This window comes from Herpailurus yagouaroundi, unplaced genomic scaffold (assembly GCF_014898765.1).
Source record: "Herpailurus yagouaroundi ecotype Mexico unplaced genomic scaffold, PumYag 210, whole genome shotgun sequence".
Lineage (NCBI taxonomy): Eukaryota > Metazoa > Chordata > Mammalia > Carnivora > Felidae > Herpailurus > Herpailurus yagouaroundi.
The window spans coordinates 6,096,609-6,115,287 of NW_024412441.1; the positions used below are offsets into that span (position 1 = coordinate 6,096,609).

General features: G+C 38.5%; 1 protein-coding gene across 4 annotated transcripts in view; it reads left to right on the plus strand.

The window, feature by feature from the left end:
- The first annotated feature begins 10,810 nt into the window (after positions 1 to 10,810).
- Positions 10,811 to 18,679, plus strand: part of RTN4 (reticulon 4) — a 73,180-nt gene continuing 65,311 nt past the window's right edge. The window contains exon 1 of one of the 4 annotated variants that reach the window (XM_040453719.1): positions 10,811 to 11,617. In XM_040453719.1, coding sequence (XP_040309653.1) covers positions 11,059 to 11,617 — 559 coding nt within the window. In that variant the 5' untranslated portion in view covers positions 10,811 to 11,058. The remainder of the gene's footprint in view (positions 11,618 to 18,679) is intronic. The other 3 variants (XM_040453717.1, XM_040453720.1, XM_040453721.1) reach the window with 3 other exon arrangements.

The following is an 18,679-nucleotide window of genomic DNA, read 5'->3' on the forward strand; positions in this document are numbered from 1 at the left end:
TTCAGCCAGGTCACGATCTCGCGGTCCGTGAGTTCGAGCCCCGCGTCAGGCTCTGGGCTGATGGCTTAGAGCCTAGAGCCTGTTTCCGATTCTGTGTCTTCCTCTCTCTCTGCCCCTCCCCTATTCATGCTCTGTCTCTCTCTGTCCCAAAAATAAATAAACGTTGAAAAAAAAATTAAAAAAAAAATTAAAAAAAAAAAAAAAGAAAGAAAATGAAAAGACAATTTACCAGATGGGAAAAAATATTTTCAAATCACATATCTGATAAGGGGCTAATATCCAAAATATAGAAACAAACTGCTATAACTCAATAGCAAAAAACAATCTGAATTAAAAATGGGCAGAAGATCTGAATAGGTAATTTTCTAAAGAAGACATGCAAAAAACCAACAGGCACATGAAAAGATGTTCAACATCATTAATCATCAGGGAGATGTAAGTCAAAACCACAATGAAATACCACCTTAAACCAATAAGAATGGCTAGTATCAAAAAGACAAGAAATAAATATTAGCGGGATGTGGAGAAAAAGGAACCTCATGCACTATTGGTGGGAATGCAAATTGGTGCAACCATTGTGGAAAACAGTATGGAGGTTCCTCAAAAAATTAAAAATAGAAATACCATATGATCCAGTAATTCCACTACAGGATATTTACCCAAAGAAAACACAAACACTAATTAGAAAGATATATGCACCCCTATTTTTACTGCAGCATTATTTACAATAGCCAAGATATAGAAATAAACCAAGGATTAGATAGAATAGATGAATAGATAAAGAAGATGTGGTCTGTCTGTGTATATATATGTTACTCAGCCACAAAAAAGAATGAGATTTTGTCATTTGAAGAACATGGATGGACCTACAAGGTATTACACTAAGTGAAATGGGTCAGAGGGAGACACATAGATCCCATATGATTTCACTTCTATGTGGATCTAAAAAAACAAAACAAAACCCAAGCTCACAGATACAGGGAACAGATGAGCAGCTGCCAGAGGTGGGGGTGAGGGGTGGGAGAAACGGGTGAACTGTGTATTTTTTTGTTTGTTTGTTTTTTAGTTTAAATAAATTCAATTTTGTGGGGGGCGGCAGGAGAAAAATAGAACTCAAAAAAAAATTGCACCTTACATAGTCATCTGAAAATAGCAACCAAACCCAACTCTAAGATCTAAATAAGAACTTAAGGTAGACTTAGATTGTATTTACAGCACTATCAATTTCATAGAGATAAAGGGTGATTGATTTAGAGAAGGAAAACTGTTTAAGAAATAGTCTTAAAACATTTCTTGACATTCAAACAATCTGCACACAATTATAAGGTTGAGTTAAAATGTAAACTCTTAAATAATGCTCTGTCATGGAGCATGTAGTACTGTACTGCAAGTTCACCTTTCTAGAGGGCAAGTTAGATTAATAGAAAACTTAGTGTTTTTTCTGGTCTTTCTTTGTGGATCTCTTGTTAGTGATTCGTAGGCCTTCCAAACTGATCTTCTAACTTTCTTTCTTTTTTTTTTATAATTTTATTTTTTTCATTTACATCCAAATTGGTTAGCATATAATGCAACAATGATTTCAGGAGTAGATTCCTTAATGCCTCTTACCCATTTAGCCCATCCCCCCTCCCACCACCCTTCCAGTAACCCTCCATTTGTTCTCCATATTTAAGAGTCTCTTATGTTTTGTCCCCCTCCCTGTTTTTATATTATTTTTGCTTACCTTCTCTTATATTCATCTGGTTTGTGTCTTCAAGTCCTCATATGAGTGAAGTAATATGATATTTGTCTTTTTCTGACTGACTAATTTTGCTTAGCATAATACCGTCTAGTTCCATCCTTGAGATCTTCTAACTTTCCTATCTTTTGTCCTCTGTATTATATCTTTGTCTTTTAAAAAAAAATTTTTTTTTAACGTTTATTTATTTTTGAGACAGAGAGAGACAGAGCATGAACGGGGAGGGTCAGAGAGAGAGGGAGACACAGAATGGGAAGCAGGCTCCAGGCTCTGAGCCATCAGCCCAGAACCCGATGCGGGGCTCGAACTCACGGACCGTGAGATCGTGACCTGAGCCAAAGTCGGACGCTCAACCGACAGAGCCACCCAGGCGCCCCTCTTTGTCTTTTTTTAAAAAAACATCTGTATTGAGATAAAATTTTTACCCAATAAATTTCACTCATTTTAATTGTACAGTTCAATGAGTTTTGACAATGTATATAGTTGTATAGCCTTCACCACTATTACTCCAAAAAGTTCCCTCATCTCTGACTTTGACTCAGGTCATGATCTCATGGTTCATGGATTTGAGCCCTGCACTGGGCTCTGTGCTGATGGTGTGGAGCCTGCTTGGGATTCTTGCTCTCTCCTCTCTTTCTGCCCCTCCCCTCCCCTTCTCTCAATATAAATAAACTTAAAAAAACCAAACAAACCCCCCAAATTCCCTCATCCTCTCTGCAGTCACCCTCCTTCCCTTCCCTACCCCCTGGGAGTTTTGCCTGTTTTAAAATGTCACATAAACAGAATCATATAGAATGTAGGCTTTTGTGTCTTGCTTCTTTCATTTAATATAATTCTTTGGAGTTTCTTTTATGCTATATACATCAATAGTTTGTTCCTTATTATTGCTGAGTGGATTTCCAAAGTCATGTGTTGTTGGTCTATTCACTAGTTGGTGGACATATAGGTCATTTCTGGTTTTCATTTCTTCTGGATAAATACCCGAGTATGGAATTTCTGGGTCATGTGATTAGGTATGTTTAACTTCATAGGAAATTGCCAGATGATTTTCTACAGTTATTGTGCCATTTTATACTTGCAAAAGCGTTTATTATAAATCCTTGCCAAGATTTTATTCTGTGTTTGCTTCAAGAAATTTTATTGTTTTATAGTTTATAGCTGTTCTATTTAGGCCCATGATTCATTTGGGTTAATTTTTTTGCATGTGAGATTAGAATCCAAATTTTTTAATTTATTGATTTCTTTTTTTTTTTTTTTTTTTGTATATGGATATCCATTTGTTCTAGCACCATTTGTTTGAAAGACAATTTTTATCCCATTGAAATACCTTGGTACTCTTGTCAAAAATTAATTGGCTATATATGTGTGTGTCTCTGAGTCTATTTTTTGGACTCTCTATTCTGTCCCACTCATCTCTTTGTCTATCTTTATGCCAGTACCACACTGTCTTCATCATTGTAGCTTTCTCATAAATGTTGAAATCAAAGTTGAAGTCCTTTTAGTTTTTAAAATTTCTCTCAGCAATATTTGTAGTGTAATGGTAGTGGGCATATTTTGTTTAATCCATCCTTAAATATTTCATGTTTTCTGATGCTATTGTAAATGATACTGATTTAAAAAAAGAAACCTTTAATTTCTACTTGTTTGTTGTTGATATATCTTTTTGTTCCTTTTCTGTTTTCTGGGAGATTTTTCAAGTTTATCTTCTAACTTATGTTAATTTTTTTTATAATTGCAATAAAAATTTTTTAGTGTGGTCAAATATGCATGGCATAAAATTTACCATTTTAACCACTTTTAAGTACACAGTTCAGTGGCATTAAGTACATTCATATTGTTGTACAACCATCATGACCATCTATCTCCAGAAATTTTGCATCATTCCATCCTGAAGTTGTCTACTCATTAAACACTAACTCCCCATTGCCTGCCCCTCCCTCTAGCCCCTGAGACCCACTGTTCTACTCCCTGCCTCTATGTATTTGACTGTGCTAGGTCCTTATTCACAAATGACTTACCTTTCTTTTACCACCTGACAGGATAAATTTCCACCTAGGACAATAAATAATACTAAGATAAGATGGAAATGTAGATCACAGTGAGTCTGTAGCAATAAAAGGAAAGAGAGTTTCAAAAAAGACACAGGCAAGGCAATATATTATGGCATTTCCAGTGATGAATGTATTTCTGAGTTCTCTGGAAAGCAGAAAACGAGTTGAGTATGAGCAATGTAGATCTGTTGATTAAAAAAAAAAAATCCCATACCTCATAAATACAAGTAGTATACAAAAGAACCATTTATTGTCTAGTTAATTTTTTAATTTAATGGAGCTTGCTTAATCTCTTATTGCTTTTCTTTCAACCATTTCCTTCTCTTCAGCACCTTCATTAGAGGGTGGTCAGTTACACGTAGAGGTTAAAGACCACCAGGCAATTCTACTACTTGTTTTTGGCTAAGAGGCTGGCGCTACCAGTTTAATGAGGGTTTAAGGATTATCTGTGGTTTAAATTATTGGTATTGTCCCTACTGCTATAGATTACTTAGTGCTAAATGTAATTATATTGAGTACTTACCGGAATACTATTTGGAGTTCTGAGTTTAATATTTAAAGAGGATGGAGAAGATAAAATGAAACTGAACAACTAGACCTATGAAGAAAAGCAAAAGGGAGGTTTTTTGTTTTGCCCAGGAAAAGTAAAGATTATGTGGAAATAGCATTGTTCTAGTACATCCAGAGATAATTTCGTGTTGGTGTTTCCCATGGCTCCTTTCTAGGCCCTGTTCTCTGAGAATAGCAAACAATATGCATCAACCTGCTCCACTGCCCCCACCCCACACTTTCCCCCCAAGACTTTACCCATGAAACTTAACTAACACTTAGGTACCTGCTGTCCAGACTACAACGTCATCCTAAGTCCCAGCCCTGGCTTTGCAGCTGCTTCCTGATTGTTTCTACTCAATATTCCAAAGGCAACTCAAGGTCAATGTATCTAAAAATTAAGGTCATTATATTCTCCCCAGCATTACTCACCAGTTCTGTGCTTCCTCTCCTGATTTCTTTGCTTTCACCATGGTAGCACCAATATACCTTGCCACCTAAGCATAAAACTTATTTCAGCTCTTCTTCTTTTCCATCAGCCCCTCCATCCTATTAGTCACCAAATTCTATGAATTCATCTTCAGTGTTTTTCAATTTTATCTTCTCCTATTTCCTAAACTATTGGTTCACGCTTTCATCAATTTTTGCCCAAACTCTAAGCAGTAATTATGTTTCACTTAAACTATAGTAGCTATAATCAAGTTACTGGGCAAAGATTACCTGTAATATTATATAATTGCATCCTAAATGTTATTTCCTTATTCTAGCATCCATACTCATCTATGTTTATAACACTATCACTACTATTTTTGTGAATTAGCAATCAGGTCATCTCACCATTTTACTTAAAGCCTTTTTTTTTTTAAGTTTATTTATTTATTTTGATATTAAGAGAGACAGAGAGAGACAGAGAGCATGGGGAAGGGGCAGAGAGAGAGAGGAAGAGAGAGAAAATCCCAAGCAGGCTCCGCACTGTCAGAGCAGAGCTCAGTGAGGGGCTTGATCCCAGGAACTGTGAGATCATGACCTGAACCTAGATGAAGAGTTGGATGCTTAATCCAATCAGCCACCCAGGTGTCCCCATTTTGTTTAAAGACTTTTAATAACTCTTTACGTAGAGAATAATAGCTTCACTCTTTAGCATGGCATTTGAGACCCTTCATAGTCTGTATTTGATTTCTTTATTTGGTTTTATCTTCCGTCATTTTCTACCTCTCTAACCATACCTTATGTCTCTCTATGCCTTGAATCTATATTGGAGTTTAACTCCTCTTCCTCTATAGGTGCTATTTTCTCTTCATTAGACGCCTTCCCTTCTTTCTTTACCTTAAAAGAGTAGCACCTTTTATGAAGCCTTCCCAAACTCTGCTGGAATATGTCTGTTTCACTCTTTCTCTAATATATACATATATATATAGTATGAATTATATTGTATTAATTATGTAAGTATATAATATGCATATTATATACTTATAGTATGAATTATATTAATATATTAATATATGTATATTCTATATATTCACATACATATATACACATATATATGAATATGTTTACACATATATGTGTATACATACCTATATATTTTTCTGTAAACTAGATTATATGTTCCTTGATGGTAAGAAGTGTGTTTTATTTACCCTTTATCACCAGAACCTAGAAGCTCAATAGATTTTAGTTGAGTAAATGAGTCATGTTTATTGTAAAGCTAGCGACTACCTGGTTTCTATTTCTACTGAAAATAAAACAGCAGAAATTATACTTCAGTTTTTAGGTATTAGGAAGAATAGGTGAGATGCTGGAATGAGTTATTTATAACTGAGATCATTTTGTGAACTCTTGTCTGTAGTTCTTTTTTCTCATGAGGATAGATTTTTATTTGTCTAAGATGGTTTAAGAATTTCTCTGCTTGGATTTGTGCTGCTAGATCAAAATTAATTTTCTTCTGAATCAAAAATAGTTTTTATATTAGATCACAATAAATTTCACCAGAGAAATGATGCATATTGAATTTAGCCTAAGGGAATGCAGTATTAATGTGGAGGACCAAAGAAGGTTAAAGGAGAAAGACTAGGTTCAATTTTAATTATGACTTTCACTTGGCTTTTATGTGATTTCTTCTTGGAACTTAAAAACTTGATTTTAGGTCCAACAGTAATTTTCTTTCTTTTTTCTTTTTTAATGTTTATTTATTTTTGAGAGAAAGAGAGACAGAGCATGAATGGGGGAGGGGCAGAGAGGGAGGGAGACACAGAATCCGAAGCAGGCTCCAGGTTCTGAGCTGTCAGCACAGAGCTCCACACAGGCCTCTAACCCAGGAACTGTGAGATTCTGACCTCAGTTGAAGTTGGACGCTTAACCAACTGAGCCACCCAGGTGTCCCAATAATTTTCAACGCTTAACTAGCATGGCTGAAGATGTTGATCTTATAATACTTCTATTTCTATTCTCATTTTAGAATGAACTTAGTATAAGTCAAGATGTTAACCAGAACCATGAACTGCATTTCATGAAAAATGGTAGGGACAATGACACAGCAAGTTTTTAGTTTTCCCCTTAGGACTGCCAACATGATGTTTCAGGTTTTTTTTGTTTTGTTTTGTTTTGTTTTTAAATACAAAGGTTGAATGTAATTCAGTGGTGATCTTGAATATTGGCAGGTCATTTCCAGTAGACAAAAAAGTTGTGCACAGCTCTTGATATAAGTTTGTCAGGAATTAACCTCTCATCTTTCTCCTGTGGTTGCTGAACCCACTCTACATATGTAGACAAGAATATAGCTATCCTATGCCTTTTAACTCTTTCATGGGGCATACATGATAGAAGGACAAATAACCTGTTCTGTGTACATGGATTAGATATCAATTGAGCTTTCTGCAATAAGGTATAATATAATAGAAACAGGACGGGATATTTCCTTAAGCGGTGAGTCTCCCTGAAAATGTCCAGGCACATTTGTGCTGAGTTGTTCAGTGCTGTATTCCATGTGCATGATGAAGAGTAAATACCCAATAAATATTTCATATACGAATGAGTAAAGCACAAAACAGATGATGTTTAAACTAGCTTTTGTTCTGTAATGAACCATCCCAAAAGGTAGTAGTTTAAAACAATGATTTATTACTTTTTATGATTCTGTGGGTTGGCTGCAGAATCTGAAATGGTCTCACATTTCTGGGACCTCAGCTCCCAGAGAGTCAGCTAGGTCTCTTTCCCCATGTGTATCTCATCTTTAGCCTCAGTGTTCCAAGACAGTGAGAATAGAAGCTGCAGTGCCTTTGCTAGTTAGGCTTGGAACTCACTTCCAGAGCATTCTATTGGTCAAGAAAGTCACAAGGCCAGCTCAGAAGGGGTGGGGAAACTGACCCTACCTCTGAATGGGAGTTGTTGCAAAGAGTTTGTGGCTGTTTTTAATCTAGCACCGATGGTCAACTTTAAAAAACCTTCTGTAGGGAATTCTTGTAATGGTAAGGAAATTGGTCAAACTGATCTCCCAGATTCCTTCCAACTCTGAGATTCTATAATTCCATCAGGATGAATGGATTTCTTGTAGTGTTCTAACAGAACAGTTACTAACTTGTGGTATCTGAAAACTTTAATCTTCTACTTCTGGTAAGATAATTTCAAAAGTAATTCATTGAATAATTCTTTTTCTAACTATTATTATGATCAAGAATTTACATTCTTCCTTTAAGCATTTCAAATGCCCATCAGAATTTTCTTGTTAGCGAGAGTGATATTTATATGTAGTTATCCTAATGTGTAACTAACTCTACTTTTGATTCTGGTATATCAGCAACAGTCTCCTTTCCTTATCCTTTGTTGATCATTCTACGAACACTGGGTAAACTCTTTACCCTTAATTCATCCATCAAATACTTACATTTTAGAAGTCCCTGAGCTCAATAAGATTGTTATTTTTCTTCTGCTTCAGAGGAGAGTGCTTATATTATTGCCTCAATATTTACCATTTATTATAAAAGTTGTAAATCTACCACTTTTCCATAATTATCCTTTTATGACACTTTTAATAAATTAAAGATATTCCCTTGAGACTATTTTAGTAATAGCAGGCACACATATATATGAATGTGGAGATATCATATAAGCAAGCAACTTACAAATAATATATGAAAACTGTAAAATTTTTCTATTAAGGAGTTTCAGAACAATTATAGTGGGGAAAACAGTACAGTGAAGACTGAACTACTGATAGCTAAATTGTTACATAACAGAAAAAGTTCATACCATAAAATTTTGCTAGTATATTTTTGTATGTGTATGCGGTTGAAGATCATATACATTTCTGATAATTTTTGACAAATACTTGAAACATGACTTTTAGTAATCATTGTAGGAATCTGTTTTGTTTAAAATTTTTAGTTTGGCATTAAACTTTCCACCCCCAAATTCTACACTAATGTTTCTCTCTTCCTACTCTTCAAAAATGACACAAAATAAAAACCAAATAAACTCAAAGTACCTCAGCCATTTTGTAGGAATAAAACCAGTTGGTCTTTGTGGAATGGATATGCCAGGTCCTGAATGTCGTGGTGCTAACCGGATCAGGTAATGTTCCCAGGAAATCTCGTTCTACCTTTCCCTTCTTAAAGAATGAACACATTTTGTTTCTTGGAGCAATTTTAGATTTATAGAAAAATTGAACAGAAAGTACAGGGAGTACCATGCCCACTCTCCAACCATCCCCTATTACTAACATCTTGGTACAAGTGATGAACCAGTATTGATATATTATTAACTAACCTCCATTACATTAGGGTTCACTCTTTGTGATGGACAGTCAATGGGTTTTGCCAAAAGTATAATGTCATGTGTCCACCATTACAGTATCATACAGAATAATTCTGTTGCCCTAAAAATCTGTGTTCCACCTATTCATTTCTCCTTCCTTCTTCCCTAACCACTGCCTTTCCTTTTTAATACCTAAATTAAGCCTGGAGTAATATTAATTAGTTTGAGCTAAGAATTTACTTAAATAACCCTAATGATTCCCCATGGCAATCAGAATTTCTTAATTATTTAGACTAGCACTGCCCAAAAGAAATACGTGATCATACATATATTTAAAATATTTTAGAAGCTACATTTAAAAAGTAAGAAAAAAAAGTGAAAACAATTTAATATACTTCTTCCAACACATCAACATCAACAGCATCAGTTACAAAATGTAACCATACAGAAATTGAGATGTTTTAATTTTTTTTATACTGATACTCAAAATCTACTGTGCATTTTAAACTTATGGCACATCTCATTTCATGTAGTCATACTTCAAGTGCTCATTAGCCACAAGTGGCCAGTGACTAAGATATTGGACAGGGCAGGCCTAGACTGTGAGCAGTCTGCAAGCAGGTCATCCTGTCTCCAGGGCCTCCACAGTAGGAAGGCAGTGAATATTTCTGTAAGATATACCAGAACCATAAAAGGGACTCTAACCCCTTTGCATGCTGATACTTGTATGTTCTGTGACCACTTTCCTTTAAACTCCCTCTCCCATTTTGGAAAAAGTAGAATGGGGATCATGCTCATTCCAGCATATCAAAACCAATACTGGGCTTCCTGACTCCCAGAAGGCCTGAATCATCTGAAATGTTGACTCATGAGCCAAAAGTGACTGAAATGTAATGTGAATCAAATTTGCCTTCCAAGGCATCGTTTTGTTTCCACTTTCTTCTCTCTCTCTCTTTGGGTGACTCATCTTTCTACCATGTGAGTCCAGCAGCAGGCAGATCCCAAAACCGTCCTGGAAGGAAATGAGACGAGTTTGAAATGATTTTAGTCCTCCAGACTGTCCAAGCCCAGCTCTGTTTTGCCTACTTCATCCAGGGCCTGCAGTTTGAATAGAGAACAACCTTAAAGCTGTCAAAAAAATTTCTTTTCTTTTAAGGAGGTTGCAGGTAGTAGTGATGAGTTGGTCTGGTAATTTAAGTTTGAAAAAATGTAATCTTTTTATTTCAAAAATTTTTAATTCTTAGTGTATACATAAATCTTTAGGGCCTACTTCATAGTACATTTCTCAACCCTGGGATTTTCCTTTCCTGGGAGGAAAGTTACCACCCCCAGTCCCCCAGGATAACGCCCTTCCGGGGGTGCGGAGCCAAGAACCTCTCGGACCCTTCAGGGCAGACCGCCAGCCCTACCGCACGCTTATGGAGCCCTAGGGCCGCAGGCAGACCTCCAGCTCCAAGACAAGGAGAGACCCCGACCCAACCCGCAAGTACCCAAGGTGAAGGGTGGGTCTCCCAGCTCCAAGCCCCACCCATCGAAACCACCCCAGCCGGTAGGAGAGAGGAAGTGCAAAAAGCCCCACCCACTTTTCTCTCTTTCTCTTTCCATTGGGCCAGCTGGTTGCCCATCGTCTCTATCCCGTAGCCGATTGGCTCTCTCCCTCCCGCGCCAGACCCTGCCTCTCCCCGCCAGGGAGGGTAAGTCACGCCAAACTGGGCGGAGAATCTGCTGGCCTGTCTCCTTCGCTCTTCTGGGCGGTGGCGGCAACTGGGGACTGGGCGGGTGGCGCATCACGGGCGCAGAGGCAGGAGGAGCAGTCTCATTGTTCCGGGAGCTGTCGCCACTGCAGGTCCCTGGGCTTGTTCGGCCCTGCCCCTCTCAGTCCTCCCCAACCCCCACAACCGCCCGCGGCTCTGAAGAGAAGCGTCCCGTGGAGCCAGCAGCTGCAGCATCATCTCCGACCCGCAAGCCATGGAAGACATGGACCAGTCGCCTCTGGTCTCCTCGTCGTCGGACAGCCCACCCCGGCCTCAGCCCCCGTTCAAGTACCAGTTCGTGAGGGAGCCCGAGGACGAGGAGGAAGACGAGGAGGAAGACGAGGAGGACGAGGACGAGGACTTAGAGGAGCTGGAGGTGCTGGAGAGGAAGCCCGCCGCTGGGCTGGCGGCAGCCCCAGTGCCCACCGCCCCCGCCGCTGGCGCGCCCCTGCTGGACTTCGGCAGTGACTTCGTGCCTCCGGCGCCCCGGGGGCCACTGCCGGCCGCGCCCCCCGCAGCCCCGGAGCGGCCGCCGTCTTGGGACCCGAGCCCTGTGTCGCCCTCGGTGCCCGCGCCATCCCTGCCCTCCGCTGCCTCAGCCTCGCCCTCCAAGCTCCCCGAGGACGATGAGCCTCCGGCCCGGCCTCCTCCTCCTCCCCCGGCCAGCGTGAGCCCCCAGGCCGAGCCCGTGTGGACCCCACCCGCCCCGGCCCCCGCCGCGCCCCCCTCCACCCCGGCCGCGCCCAAGCGCAGGGGCTCCTCAGGCTCAGTGGGTGAGTGCCGTGCCCTTACTCCTCGCGCAGTCCCTCGCGCCCTCTGTCTTTTGTGTGCACCCCCAGATGCCTCGGGCGGAGCCCTCCTCTCCGGCCCCGAGGGGCTTTGTCCGTGGACCTTGGGGCGAAGGCGCCCCCGCTGGTGGGAGCCGCCAGGAGCAGGGTGGGGCGGCCGAGGAAACCCGGGCTTGTTCTTTATTGTCTGTCTCGGTATCGGGGAACACGTGCACCACGTCGGCTCCCGGCTTCTTCCCCACAGTCCCTATCCCTCTGCGTCCCGGAAGTTAGGCATCCACCCCTAATAGGAGCTGGGTTTGTATCGAGGAACTAGGGTTGTGCGTTGGGCTGGCTAGGTTCCCGGGTGAGGATGGGAAGGCCTTGGCGCCCTTAATCTTTTGTCTCCCAGGCTGGGTCATTCCTAGGGAAAAGGCGCAGTTTCGCTGCTAGTCTGTTTGCCAGCGTTGAGCCCTGGACCCCCTCCTCACCTCCCTGGCTTGGGTGGCCCCCTAGCACCTCATCCCCCTCCCTCTCGATTCTTGGCGCTGGTGGGGAGCTGGCCCAGTGGAAAACATCCACACTGACCCAACTGCAGTGACGGGAGAGCGCCTCCAGTGGTGTGGCGCGTGGAGAATTGGGAAGGCCAGACTTCTGGCAAAGTCCTGGCACCGCCCAGTTTATCCGGGTTGTGATGTGGCGACTCCCTAGCTAAACCGAGCCTGAGAAGTGGGATCTGGGCATTTGTGGCCCGAGGGGAGCAGTTCTGCCAGGGTCTTAGCTGCAAAATGAGACGGATTGCTGTTGCTGTGGTTTAGGCTCTTGATGCATTATAATGAATCCGTAGAGGAAAAAGGCAAAATGGTTGACGTTCTTAAAGAAGAGGAAACCTGTGGATTTTTTGCCGCGAATAGGCCAATTGAATTTGTGGCAGATTTGTCAGAAGCCTTTAATACAATGTTTTGAGACAGATGTTTTCTTGTAGTGGTTAGAAATACTATTAGAAGTTCTATGTTTTAGGTCGACAGAGACAAATCTGCATAGTTTATAAATAGATTCCAAATCTTTTCATTCACTTTAGTACCTGATTGTATTTTTTTTTTTTTAAGGAACATTGTTTTATTACCCTTTTCATTTTGGGAAATTGTTTATTTTGGAAGAGAAAAAAAATCAAGTTTGTTAGAGATGTTAAATCTTATTAGACAAGTTACTAGTTTATCAACATGTAGCTTGTTACTTTGGGGACAAAGTGTCCCACCAGCAGTAGGATCTTTCTTAATGCATAAAAGGGCAAGAATCAAGTAGTTTAACTGCCTGCTGAGAAATCTTCATAGCTTTATCGGATTTTAGAAATAGTTCGTTTTCTAGAAGAAGAAAATGAATCTGAGATCACACAGAAAATACATATATTTTTCAGTTCGTTTCTCCACAGCAGTAAAATAAGCCATTTGTGATGTTTCTGAATAACATTTTGATGACACACCCCAAAGCATTAATCAAAACAATAATCATTACACTAAAGATATTAGGAGATGAGGAGTAACACGATTTTTTCTTTTCCTGAGTCAAAAACACATTTAAGAGAACTAAAGTGAGGTAGAATAATATAAAGTAGTAAATTTGCAAATGGGCAGTTTAAGGATTAACAAAAGCATACTAATTTGTCATCTTGTATTCCAATATGGAAACAGGAGAAGGGTTCTGATCTTTGAACATTCGGGATTCAGGAGGTGACAGCATTCTCGGAATTTTGACTTTTGGAATACTAAGTTTGGAAGACAAAGGAGAAAGGATATTGCCTACTCAGGGACTCTTACCTTTATATGGTTCCCTAATTCTGTATTTATGATACCTGTTTAGAAACTTTAGTTGCCTTAGTGAACCGCTGAACATCATGATTATAGTCATGGATAGTTAAACCATTTTAGTGAGTCTCAGGTTCTTAACAGTTTATTCATTCATTCAACTGAGACAGGTTCTGTTCTGGGCTATGAGGGTATAGCAATGAACAAGACACATATGCTCCCTATGCAGGGAGTATAGATAATAAGCACATAAATAAGAAACTCAGAATAGTGGTAAGTGTTACGAGGAAAATAAATTGGATGATGGCATGGAAAATTACTGAGGTGTGGTGGGGGGGGGGGGGAGTGCCTTTTAAGTAGTGTGGCACTGAGAAAGGCCTTTCTGAGGAGGTGAGATTTTAAGCTGCAGATAAAAATTTCCAAGCAACCCTTAAGGAGGCAAAAGCCTTGAGGCAGGAATTAGCTTTGGGTGTTTGAAAGTCTAGTAAGACTAATGAAAAAAGCTGGAGAGAGAGTGGTGTAACGTGAGGGTGGGGAGGTGGGCTACACTTAGCTCATTTGGGGTCTCTAATAGGCCATTGTAAAAAGTTTTTTTTTTTTTTAATTATTTTAGAAATACACTCTTTAATAATTATATTGTGATTTGAAACAAAAATACAGTTTGAAGATTTAGAGGAACCAAGAGGACTGATGTGAGTAAAGACAAGGTGAGAGATGTGCAGAGCATGGTTCAAAACAGACCAGCCCTATGGGAAGAGGGTTATATTTACTGAGTTAGGCAGACTCCTGACACTTGTGCATTTAACATTGTTTACATTATTTTTGAATAATTTTGAATTTTGTTGTTTACTGTTCTTGGGACATCCCCATTGTACAGTAATGAAATGAGATGGAAGCCTCTCACTTGACCATTTTCCATGGAGAAACATTTGGCTTCAAGTTGAAAAGGTGCTTGGTTAATGGGCTTGGAAGGTACTCCAGGGAAATGCTGCATAAAAATTGCATTGAGAGAAATGTAAACATCATTAACAATGACATTGCACTGGCCTTTGGGCATGTTCTAAACCAGTGTTGTAATTAAGATTGAAAACTCGCGGTAGATCTGGATTCTGAGGGGTATTGAATACTAAATTAAGGTATTGGGGTTTTATTATCCTGTTTTTATCCATGCTCTGCCATCCACAGTTGCTCTTGGTTTTGGTAATTTATATTATGAAACAAAAAATGTTTTTGTTATTGTTTCCAAAATGTAAAAGTTCTTTCATTATTTTTCTCTTTTGTCCTGAATTACTGCTTTACGCATTGTGAGGCCATTGGAGATTATTGAATTGAGGCATGCCATTGTTAAAGCGGTGTTAGAAAAGTGAATTAACGACAGTACTCAAGTTAGGTTGGAAAGAAAAACAGAACTATTTAGAATGCTTTTGCAGGTGTTTTGAAAGAGGTGAGTAGAGCCTGAACTAGTTTACTACTACCTTCAGTCAGTGAAAATGGAATAGAAGGGAAGAATATAAGAAACTCTAAGAAGTAGGCCTTTTTTGGCTGCAAATCTCAATTTTTATAGTTAGGTTAAAAAAAGGTTTTATGAAAGAAGAATTGATAGAGCTTGGAGGCAGGGGATGTAAATACAAAGAAAGTGTTGGGGCTTACTAAATCAATTTCAGAGACTGTCCAAATTTGTTAATTGCAGTGGACATTTATATAGAATTGAATATTGCTCGTAAGTATAGTTTATGGCTTGGGACTAAAAATTACTAGTCTTTTATGAAGTCATTTATTATATGATCATGTGTATTGGCATAGGAGCACATAGTAGAAATGCTAAAAGATTTTGAGTGATGTATAGTTTAAATCTTAAGTACTAGTTCTTAATACAAAGGCTAATTGAACAGTGATACGCATTTCTAGGAAGCAGGTGCCTCTAAAGAAGGAACTCTCATGCCCTATCCATTCCCCACCCTACTTTGAAATTGGAATCAAGGTAAAGAACTGATGAATTTACAGATTCGGAATAGTTACTCTTGTTAAGCCATTTCTAATTTTGGACTAGGAATAAAAGTTGGTAACGGTGGTATGCTCCTTATGGATAAGTTAAGTTACGTTTTAGGTTGGCTCATAGGAAGCTCCACGTCAAATGTCAAATCGTTTTTAGTGACTGGCAGACTCCCTCAAACCATTTTAAAATGAAATGATGAATATATTTTGTACCTTTGATAAATAACCTCAGTATGAGTAGTAGTATTTAAAAACATGCTATTTTAGCACTATATCCCTCTAAACTTAGAAGATTTGCTATCTTATATGAAATATTTCTAAAAAGGAGCAAGTATATTATCTATTGTCTAATAATTGGCTCTGTTTTATATGTAGTTATTTCATAATCTCCCTAAAAGCAGTTTATTTGAAACACTGCTGATACAAGGCCCCAAATTAAATGGCACATTTTAAAGGTACTTTGCTAGCCCAGGAAAAGGTACCAAGTGGATGATATTTCTTGATCCTTTACTGAAACTTCTAATTAAGTAGAAGTCAGTGTTGTAGACACATCACTCTTATACTATATTCTTTGATACTTTTTGTTCCTTTTCTAAATATAGACCCTAGAAGGTCCCTCTGGGTGTGGCAGCACCAGTAATGAGAACTGTAAGGGCAGACCATAATTCATCAGTGTTTATATGGGTAAATGTGACTTTTGTGGTTAGCTAGATAGGGCATAGGCATGCAAAATGGTGGGACGCAGCTTTACTGATGCTGAGGTCTTCTCACACTGATGGCTTCATCATTCTTTTAAACTCTAAAGGAGGAGTTAATAATTTTACATTTAAGTGGTTGGTTTTTTTGTTTTTTGGAATGGTGATTATTATTATTTTTTTAGAAGTAGATCTAAAGTTTATTTATTTATTTTGAGAGAGAGAGAAGAGTGCACCCTGGCGCATGTGAGCCGAGGAGAGGCAGAGCGAGAGGGAGAGAGAATCCCAAGAAGGCTCTGTGCTGTCAGTGCAGAGTCCTGTGTGGGGCTCAGTCTTACCAACTGTGAGATCATGACCTGAGCTGAATGAAGAGAGAGGGAGAGAGAATCCCAAGAAGGCTCTGTGCTGTTAGTGCAGAGTCCTGTGTGGGGCTCAGTCTTACTAACTGTGAGATGATGACCTGAGCTGAATCAAGAGTCCAAGGCTTAACTGAGTCACCCAGACACCTCTAAATGGTGATTATTTTTAAGTATTCTAATAACATTCTATATATGTATCATACTGTATATGGTAATAGTATGTTTACTTATTTCTATTCTTTGCCAGACTATATGCTCCTTGAGGAAAGGGGCTATATAACTTTTTTAAAATATATTTTTTTAATGTTTGTTTAGTTTTGAGAGAGAGATTGAGAGAGAGTGAGCACGGGAGGGGCATAGGGAAAAGGAGACAGAGGATTCTAAGCAGGCTCTGTGCTGACTGCAGAGAGCCAGATATGGGGCTTGAACTCAGGAACTGTGAGATCATGACTTCAGCCAAAGTCGGACGCTTAACTGACTGAGCCACCCAGGTGCCCCTGAACATTTTTCTCTTGAGGAAAAAGACTATGTGACATATCTTTACTGTTGATCACAGTGCATTAGATGTGGTGTTGGCACTCAGAGATTTGTTGAATGGATCTGATATTATGGATGTAAACTGATATTATGGATGTATAGTCCTAGAAGTACAATATATTCTCAATAAAAATCATATGTTCCATATTTTATTCAGTCAGTCTCTTATGGATAGTTAATTAGGTTGTTTCTCAACTTTGTTACAGATAATGTTGCTATGCACTTATATATATTTCTTTGGGAATACATGCTGTTATATATATATTGTGGGATAAATTCATGCAAGTAGAATTACTGGTTCAAAGGGTACGTGCATTTAAAATGTTGATAAGTAATGCTGAATTGTATTGCAAAGTTACTGCAACCTCTATTCCCACCAGTAATGTGTTTAAAGTACCTTTTTCCTTATGCCTTTATAAACACAGTGTATTGGTAATCTAGTGAATGGTTTAGCAAATTTTCTTTTTTTTAATTTACATTTCAGAGTATTTTTGGCATAGGTGCCAGTAACTTTTTTCTGATCACAGCTTTTGCTTATTCTTTTGGGTTTTTGTTCTTACAGATGTAGGAACACTTGATGTATTGTAAGGAAATTAGCATTTTGTTGTGTCCTGAAAACTTTTTTTCATGATTTGTTGTTTGTATTTTGACCTTCAGTATATTTTTTGCAGAAATTTTAAGTAATCACATTTAAGTATCATTGTCTTTTATGCCTTTGAATCATACGAGTCATTGAGTTTAATGTAATTCTTAGAAAGGCCTTCTCTAAGATTGTAAAAATTTCTCCCATGTTTTTTCTTAGTGCTTCCATGATTTTTATGATTTCATTTTAATATTTGATCCTTTCATTATCTGTAGCTTATTTTGTAGAAAGTGAAGTAGTGATATAATTTTATTTTTCAACATGATATCTCATTTGTCCCAACACCATTTGTTGACTCATCCATCTTTACTATTTAGATATGCCACTTTTGTCATATACTTGTATTATCGGTGAAATATTTCCTGTTTTCCATTTCTTTGTCTTTTCATGTATAGGTATCAGACTGTTTTAATTGCTATAACTTTCCAATGAAATGATAGCTGATAAGGCTTTTCCAGAATTATTTTTTCTGGCTATCTGCTTTTTACCTGATCTTTAAAATTTGTTTATTTAATTCCCTCTTCCTCTGTTGAAATTACAGTGGGGCTACATTACATTTAATCATTAATTTAGGGGAAAATTGATATTTTTTTGGACCAGTGTCATGTATTTTTCTACAAACACGGTTTTTATTAACCTGTATTTTTTTAACCTGTATTTTTAAAAATTAGTTTGTAATTATGTGAAATACAGGCTTTAAAAAGTAATTATTAAATACTCTAGCCTGCTTAGTATAAGACACTTGATATACTGGGTTATATAGATATTTGGACCCCTCTTTTCAGTTAATTATAGATAGACAGGTAAAGAAAGAAATCTTGCTTTTTTATTTCTGAAAAAAACAAACAAAAAAACCCCTTGTTTTGAGAAGGGGAGAAACATTTTCTATACTCTCATAGTATAGAGCTATGGCTACTAAATATTGGACTATTGTTTTAGCAGTCTCTAAATTCTTAAATTTAGAGAGGGCCTTAAGTGGTCCTCTAGTTTTAAGGAAAAACATGATTTCTTTAATAGTTTGTTCTTCCCATTGA